Source organism: Lactuca saligna, chromosome 3, assembly GCF_052625555.1.
Source record: "Lactuca saligna cultivar CGN05327 chromosome 3, ASM5262555v1, whole genome shotgun sequence".
Classification (NCBI taxonomy): Eukaryota; Viridiplantae; Streptophyta; class Magnoliopsida; order Asterales; family Asteraceae; genus Lactuca; species Lactuca saligna.
Genome location: NC_136419.1, coordinates 28675586 through 28684977, shown reverse-complemented (window position 1 = coordinate 28684977; position 9392 = coordinate 28675586). Strand labels below are relative to the sequence as shown.

At 36.1% G+C, this 9392-nt stretch overlaps 1 protein-coding gene across 1 annotated transcript; it reads right to left on the bottom strand.

Moving 5' to 3' along the window:
- Positions 1-8501: 8501 nt before the first annotated feature.
- Positions 8502-9089, bottom strand: LOC145035303 (uncharacterized). The gene has a single exon (XM_078983871.1). The coding sequence runs from the start codon at positions 9087-9089 to the stop codon at positions 8502-8504; it is 588 nt and encodes a 195-aa protein (XP_078839997.1).
- Between the last annotated feature and the right edge of the window lie 303 nt (positions 9090-9392).

Below are 9392 nucleotides of genomic sequence, written 5' to 3'. Positions count from 1 at the left end.
GATTTAGCTATTTAAGGTGCCTGCATGCACCGTGTTTTGTAATCTTTGAAAATAGACTTGTAACCCTACATGCCTCTACAGTAGCAATTCTTCATCGAGTTCTTCTGAGGCGTGACTTTGAATCATTAAGCATATTTTGATCCATTCTTGTGCTCTTGTTTTCCATTACCTATTTGAATCTTTAGATCTTTAGAGATTTTATCTCAATAATACAATAAACATATAGTGGGCCTCACCCAGTCATCGAGCCTCGCCCGGTCATTGAGCTAAGCTCGGTAGTAAGTTGGGCCCCACCCATCATGCATATAACATATCAAATATACACATACACATGCAACATAGATACATAGAATATGAATAGTCATCGTGCCCCGCCCGACATCGGAGCTTGGCCCAGAAAGCATATAAACACATACACATGCAAGAGTCACGAAGACGGCTGTCATACTAACATAGCATAAACATCAGTCGACATTAGTGCCTTCGACCCGCTAAACACAGTGAGAAAGTTCAACTCGATAAGCTGAATGAAACGAATGATCCCTAACTGTTGGTCCTATAGCTCCCTGAGCTAACATTTTCCAAATAAAAGCTAATTAACAAAAGGGATATACATCATTAAATAAAAAATTCTACTTGGAGTAAAAGACTATTTTACCCCTAACATAACTTGGTCCAAGAATGCAACGTTAAATCACAAACTTATAGCCCAGTAGTTGAACGATCCAATAAAACCCAATATATGGCCCAATTTCCAATTAGCCTACTCCTTTTGCATGGGCCTAAGACTAAGGCCCAATAATGCTTCTCTAGCCCAATGGTCCTATTCCAGATGGCCCACCACGGTTCAAGTCACAAATCCATGAAAGTGAACCAAATCGAGGCCTAGACAACGCAAAGCCCAAATTCAATGAGTACGCAGGGCGTACTCAATTGTACGCTAAGTGTGCATGCTGCATGGCTTGTACACTGCACGTACGAGCTTGTACACCCATCATACTCTCCTATAAATCCAGAACCCCAAAAAGCACTTAAACCCTTAAGACCTGAGATTCCAAACACATATCTGAGTCCAATGAAGTGCCTTAATCTGTAAAGTCGACCCCTTGGTAGCTTGCATGCTTCCAAATGAACCCAAACTTGTAATTTGATAATATACTTCCTTAAAAATGTCCAATACTCATGCAAGGATGCTTCAAGACCTCAACGATGGAAACTTCATGACTTTAGGACTCAATTAGCACCAAGAGTGGAAACTCTAAGCTTAAGAAACAACCTTAATCTACAAGACTTCATCCATGGTACCAAAAAGGTCAAAAAACTCAAACACAAGTGATATAAGCATTAATAAGGCAAGTTCCAAGCTTTATACCTCAAATGAGTGCTAAATGATGATGTTGATTCAGTGCTTCAAGCTCAAGGTTCACTAAATCTGCTTCACCAACTTCATCTTCTTCTTTCTAAGGCTCCAAGCTACCAAAAAAGAACTCCACAAGGTCAAGAACATATAACGATGATGGAGGTTAGATTTTAGGGTTTCTGAGCTAAAGAGGTTGAGGCATGGGACATAATGACATATACATATATATATATATATATATATATATATATATATATATATATATATATATATATATATATATATATAGGGGTTGAACCCTAAAAATTAGGGTTTTGAGTCAGCACACATACGTTGCGCATACCACTTAGTACGCAGTGCGTACCTGCATGGCTCCATTTTTTCTTGATCTTACTACGCCCCGCTTACGCCCAACGTACGACCTCAGCTACCCCAACACATAGAGGCCCAATCCTCTAAGCCCAAAATAACTTTGTGGCCTATAATTAATTAAATACAAGATTAAATAAATTAGCAATACCTTGAAATCACGAATGTTACATGCACTCACTTGTTAAAGTGATGACACGAAATTCGGGTATTGCGTCGCTTCTAACAATTATCTCTTCCTTTGACGAAATCTACTATTATTATCACTACGTTGAAGTCTAATATTTATTGCGACTAATTATTAGTCTAGATTTATCATTAACTTAAAGTCTACTTTCATGATCTATCAAGTAAGGAACAACCAAGTGGGATCATATCGGAGGTAGGGTCTTTTTGGTATACAAAGTATACTGTTTGGAAATCCCACTTTAAACACCTCATTAAATGACAACCTAGACATCATCACCGTAAGTAGATCATTAAGTATAACGACTTGGAATCAATGATAAATCTTGTTTATAGATTCATAATAACGATAATGAACTTAAACATAAGTTATACTTAAAGTATGGTAAGCATAACTTACTTACAAGGTGGTTTAGCGAGAAACCAGGCTCTACGCGGGTAGAACTTCTAAGCCAAAAGCTCTTCTTCTCGGGGCCTTTTAGTGCTTCGGGACTCGCTACTAACACCTAGGAGGTGCTAGGGAAAAACATAGAGGATTTGGGGGTGTTTGGGAGAGATGTGTTAAGGAAGGTGTGAAGAAAACAAGTGATTTGCGCATCTATTTATAGGTTGAAGAAGGGACATACGATGCGCGTAATGTGGCAACGTGTCACCATCTGGTGGCAAGCCGTGGGGAGGAAGCAGTGGCTCAGATCGTGCCATGTGTTACTCACTGGTTACTCTAAAAACTAATTATCTTCTAAAATCTGTAACTTTTGCATACGAGCTCCGTTTTTGACGTTCTTTATATCCATGCATAGGTATCGACGGGATCTACAATTTTCGTTTAGATTGTGTCGGCTATTTTTGACCTTACTTTTAAAGTTATATTTTAACAGACTTAGACAGTTAAAGTCTGTTAAAAATTCATAACTTTGTCATCCGATGGCCGTTTTCAGCTGACTTTAATATCGTTGAGCTCCTACTAACGAGATCTTTAATTTTCGTTTAGGTTGTGTCGGCTAAAAATTGATCGATCTAAAATTCGATTTTTGGGTTGTATATTATTATGCAAAATCTTAGAAAAATCATAACTTCCTAAAATGAAATTAGATTTGGGCGTTCTCTATATGCACACTCTCGGTTTAACGTATACTACAACATTCCTTTATATTGTTAAAGCTAAAAAGTATTTTGTCACAAATTTGTTTTTAATGATACGCGGTGCCGTGCTAGTTTAATCGCAAAACTTCGACAAGTCATAACTTCTTCGTTATAAGTCGGATTTCATCGTTCATTATATGTACAAAATCTTTATGACATATACTATAACTTGGTTAATACTATTTACTCTGAATAATCTTCTACCAAAAAGTCATTTTTAACGCTTACTATCTCTAAATTGACTAGCTCGAATTCGCAGGCATTACATGTCATATGAACTACCACTAAAAACACCATCATCGTTTTCAATATGCAGTTCGAGAAAATAAGGAAAAATAGGATGTGATTTGTATCTATACAGATCAGAAGAAAGGAATCAAATCGAGAGAGACAGAAATGGAGAAAGAGAGATTGAGACTTTATTTTCCATTATTCTTCAAAAGGCATAAAAACAATTCTTGAGAGGGGAGCCCCTGTTCATCTTCAAGAGAATCCCACCACATGTGATCTATTCAATTTGTGGGGAAGTATCCAACCCCTATTGTTCTATCTCGGGTTAGATTTTACATTAGTTTTGTTTGAAAAAAAGCCCCAAAATGTTTTAATGGTGTGGTGTTCTTACTCAAAAATAAACCCCAAAATGTTTCAGGGGCATCATTTTCTCAGATGCTTACAGAATATAAGAAAATAAATGAGATTCTGGTGCCGCATTCAGGGTAAACGGATGATCCTAATGCTTGGTCCCAAGTGTAGAAGTGATTCACATTGAATTTAATGATTACAACCGACAGGTAAACCCCCTCAATAAGCAAGATTCAAGAAGTGGTGGTCGTGGCTTTATGAAAATGGTAGTTGTGGCTTCAGGGCAATGGTGGTCCTAGACTGTGACAGCCGTCAAATTTAAGGCAAAGTCAAAGTCAATAAGTCAAAGTAAAAACTAACATGTCAAAGTCAAGTCAACAAGTCAAACTGGTCAATCTTGTATAATACTTGTATGATTAAAAATTATTCTATGAAAACGTACAATTGTGTGTCAAGAATTCGAGTGTCTCCGTAAATCTATGTGTTTATCAATGTGAAACCCTAAGAAGGGAGTTAAACGCATCAAAACACGTCTATGAACCCTTTTGGGGACTTAAAATAATCATAAACTAAGTATAACGGGGTCCACGGACCTTGCATTGCAAGATTATTCAATGAAAATGGCTAAAAGTGAATCTCTCTCAAATCTCTCCCAATCTCTCCCAAATCTCTCTGAAAATCTCTCTCAACCTTTTATAGTCATCCGGGTCATACCAACCCTTAACTTGGCCAAAACTCACTCAAAACGAGAAGTTATATTGAAAAATAGCTATTTAGGGTCGAAACCCTCTTAGAGGGAACCTCTCATAAGGGCGAAACTGTCAGAAGCGAACTCATCAGAAGCAAAGCCCCCTCGGACCGAACCCTACCAACCGAACCTGACCTTCGGGCCCAAGCCTCCACTTTCGGTCCCTTCACCTGCCTTCGGTCCCTCCTCCTCCCTTCTCTCAGTTCTCAGCTCCTAAGGGCCGAACCTCGCAGGTTCGCTTCCTTCTCCCGGTTTTCGACTACTTTCGTCTCCTAAGCCCGTTTTTGACAGAATTTTTTCACCAAATTCATATTTTTACTATTTTAAACTCCCAAAACTATTATTATATTTATTTCTCAAGGATTTATTAATTTAAAATCACTATTTTATATTAAGAGGATGTTTACCCCACAAGTGGGTCAAGTGTGCCCACTTGTCTTCCATGTGTCACCCTCTCACTTGCCACCTTATCCACATCACACAAACCAATGCACACATCACTTCAAACTCACAAATTTCTCCAACAACTCCCCCATATAAAGAAATCCCTAGAGGATTTCTTGATTCACTTGATCATTCCCACAATCTTACACCTTTCTTACCACACAAAAGAGCTTATTTTCTCTCAACTTCCAGCCACTTTTAGAAGTGTTCTTGAGATATTACTTCACTTTTTGGTAAGTATTTCCTATAAAATCAAGTTTTATTCCATGTTTTCATAACATCCTTTAATCATCTACACACATTCTAACGCCAAAGAATCGTTCTTAGGATCATCCAAGCTTTTACGTGTTCATCAAGTGTTCTTGACTTGATACTCCTCGTCTTTGACCCTCCACTCTTCCAAGAATCACTAAAGGTGAGTTCATACCCCTAAATTTTCTAGTTTTCTTTAGTTTCAGGGGGGAATACAAGTTAAAACACCAAAACATATTTGAAACTTAACTTGACAGCTTACAACAGAAAAGTTGTGACCTGTTCACGAACTGTTTTACCCAACTTAAACTTAATATTTTTCGAAACTGTTCAATATGCAAATAGTTCAGGTTTATAGATTTAAAATTACTACTTGCACATCTTCATCCGATTTTTCTACAATTTTTGGTGATTTTTACAAGACTGCCTATCACTGCAGCAACGACATCGGACCAGGTTGTGAAAATGAATATTTTCACATTGGTTGGAGACTACCAAAAATTATAAGAAAATTTGTGAACATAGTCGACTATTTTTCCAAACTTTTTGAGTTTACGGATTTAGTTTTCTAATTACGATGATTTTTCTATAAATAATCTAAAACAGTGACAGTTAAGAGTTAAATTGTTAAAACAAGATAAGTGTTATTCACACCTTGTAACATGCTGAGCAAGGTGTGTAAGATTTTATATTTAGAATTTTCAATGTCATTCTATTGGAATACAAGGTCGTGCTTAACAAGTTTTTATTTACAACATAAAACATTTTGATAAAACTATAATAGGTATAATTTGGACACCTCAAATGATAATATTATCGATTTACAAAACGAGTATTTTATTACAAACTATGTGAACATGTTAATGAATAAATTTGTGAGACATTCATCTTCGGAGTACTCTTTAGTACTACAGAAACGTCCTGTAGTAATAGCCAGAATCTCCTGTAGGGAGAGCGTGATAGTTGTATATAGATCTATATTGGGTTTGACAACCTGCACCTGAGCTGCTTGCAATAGCTAGACCGGTGGTCTGGGGTGACAAGTGTCATAACATTCCGATGATTGAAGAATGTCGAGTACGAGGTCTTCGAGTCATAGTATGGTTATAACAACTCACATGGGAAATTAACAAACACGCCGTTCACGGGAATTTAAGGATTTCAAAAAAAGGAGTTTTATTTACATATAAGTATGATGATTTACTTACATATGCTAAGTCTTGGTTCAGTTAAGACTACAATAAACCTTTTTGAAAATATTGGATTTTCTGGAAACAAACTCATAACAAAACGTTAAGGAACAACATTCATTTTTCATTCATAAATTGCTTATGAACTCACCAGCTTTAATGTTGATACTCTTTCAAAAACAAGTTGTATTCTCAAAAAATCAGTAATACAGGTAACCACAAGACTTTTTGAAGACAAGACGCTAAGGCGTAGATATATTTTGAACTATTTTGACATCATATGTAATTTATTTGGAAACATGTATTTTTCAATGATGTAACCTTTTAAATTATATTTATGATGGTTGTGTTTACTTTCTTCACTATGGTTATGATACTGAGCATGACATCCTCCGCCTTCAAACGATTCCGCCGTTCCAGTTTGGGGGTGTGACATGGACTGAGGTTATGTGTTTTAGTATTTCTTAAATTCTTGTACTAAAATGGGAGATCCTTATGGTATTGTTTTAGAAAAATATTAAACTCATTAATGGCAACCAAACTCAAATCCAAATACCTTCGAAAATCATAGCATCTTGCATCAACCACCTCTGGCTACATTCTTAACGAGTTGTGACCATTTCTTGAGGTTCTAACGCATTGGTGATCGATTAAGATTGTTCGAAGTTTATTTACATGAAGAACAGAGCTTCGATGATGTTGTATAAGGCTGCCATGGCAACCTTCATGTTGCTGCTTCCATATACAATGTTCTTGTTTTTCTTTCCCTTTTTCTTAATGATCTTGGAGATGAAAGGCGCACAAGGAGAAGGGCATCTTAGTCTCTATTTTCCAAAGAAAAGGGATGGTTCTAGATTTCTTGATGAGTGAGAGAGAGAAAGAGAGAGAGAGAGAGAGAGAGAGAGAGAGAGAGAGGAGGTGAGTCCTTCTTATTTTTTTAGTATTTTATTAATTAAATAAGTATTATATTTAAAAAATGTGAAAGAAAATTGGAAATTGAATACCCCAATGGTATTGCAATCATTTCAATATTCGAATGACCAAATATGCAATGAAACTAGCTCAAAAGAGTCACTAATCTAAAAAAAAGTTAGGGTTTGGACCAAAACCCGGAAAAAATACATACCACGTGGATCAATTTTATACTTTTGTCTTTTATATATCTTTAGACCTTAACATCTTATAGAAAAATATATATATATATATATATATATATATATATATATATATATATATATATATATATATATATATATATATATATATATGATAATATGTTTATTTGTTTCATCAATCCATTTTCCAAATTTTTTTTGCAACCCACAAAAAGAGAATAATAGTTTTGAACACAAAATCAAAAGACTCACCTTGAATACTTTCAAATTCCCATTCAAAATTTTGGTTTTTTTTATTCTCCGTAAGCTGCAAATTAAGGACCCCATTTGTAATTTATGAAAGGAAAACAAGTTTTTATGTTTTGGTCTTAAAATCGATCTAGTTCTTATATGTCTTTTTTATTCATTTACGTTCCCAAAGTCAACAATTGTATTCATCTTGACCATTTTACCAGGTCACCAGGTCATCCAACTTTCAAAAATTAACCTTTTGGCTCAGATTTTAAATTTTATTACAAATTTCGTTTAAAATTTATACTTTTAGCCTAATTTTCAAAATTTGTTACGGATTCATCCTAAAGTTAGTTTTTACATCTTTTTTTAATTTGTTTGGAATATGTTTTGTTTGTTGTATAAAACCATATTTATACAAAATAAATGTGACATCCCGAGAATTTAGGTATTTCTAAATTCATCCCTTGGTTTTTAATGTATGTTATTTTGGCCCTTGGATTGGACGGAAGTAATCATGGGAAGCCCTTGTGGCAAGTTTGTAATTTTGGGGCCAAGAGGAGTACGCGAACCGTACATGTGGGTACGCTGGGTGTGCATGTATGCACGTTGGGCGTACTTGTGTCTGAAGGAAATCCTAACTTTTAGGGTTTGTGGGGTATTTAAGCATCCTTATAGCTTATTTATCCCCACCTTTTCATCCTCCAAAGTCTTAGAGTCGTTCTTGCAAAACCCTAGCCTCCTTGAGTGAGGTTGAGATCCGTAAAGTCTGTTCTTGGTGTTTTAGAGGAAGCAGAAATGCATCAATAAGGTTATAAGCTTGAAGCAAGGATTAGATTAGGAAGTTTAGCTCTCTTCTCCACCATCTAAAGGTACAAATCTCACACCATTAAGTCTTCCAACATATTAACCGAGAATGCTGTGTCATCACTATACCTCGCATGCTTCATTGCTTGATCAACTCCAAATGTAACTGAATCTTCTCCCACCCAGAGGGTAAGTTTATAATCCCGCATGCCTACTATATCACTTGCGGTGCTGAGGAAAGGTATTCCAAGTATGATCGGGACTTGAGGGTCTGCTTCCATGTCTAGTACTATAAAGTCCGAGGGGAACACAAACTTGTCAACTTTCACCAATAGATCTTCGCATATTCCCTTTGGAAATGTGACCATCTTATTTGCTAAGTGAATTTCCATTCGAATTGGACTTGTCTCCAGAAGATTTAATTTCTTGAAGAATGAATATGGCATGAGATTAACACTTGCCCCCGAATCAACCAATGTATGTATAGTAGCTAAATTCCCAAAATGACAATGTAATGTTAAACTTCCTGGATCACCCTTCTTCTTAGGTAGTTTGTTCAACATGGCAGCTGAACAATTTTCATTTAAAAGAACTTTCTTCACCTCTTCCATCTTCTTTCTATAAGTTAGAAGCTCCTTTAGGAATTTGGCATATTTAGGCATTTGTGCAACCGCCTGGATGAATGGAATATTGATTTGAAGGGCCTTTATGTGCTCCAGGAACTTTTGGTAATCAACATCATGCTTTTCTTGTCTAGATCGAGCTAGAAATGGCAGTGGAGGATAATATGGCTTAACAGGAGGTTTGTTTTTCGGTTCAGGTGGGGGACTCTGTGACAATCCGAAAATTTTCCGTCACTGTAACCCGTTTCTCTCAATAAAACTCGTTTGTATTTCAATTTTTCCCATTAACTTTGGATTAGATTAATTAATTTAGACTTTCATTATGACGTCATGAGTGTCCAA

What these genes read in the sequence shown, in the direction of transcription:
- LOC145035303 (XM_078983871.1), bottom strand. Translation starts at nt 9,089, where the DNA reads ATGCCTAAATATGCCAAATTCCTAAAGGAGCTTCTAACTTATAGAAAG.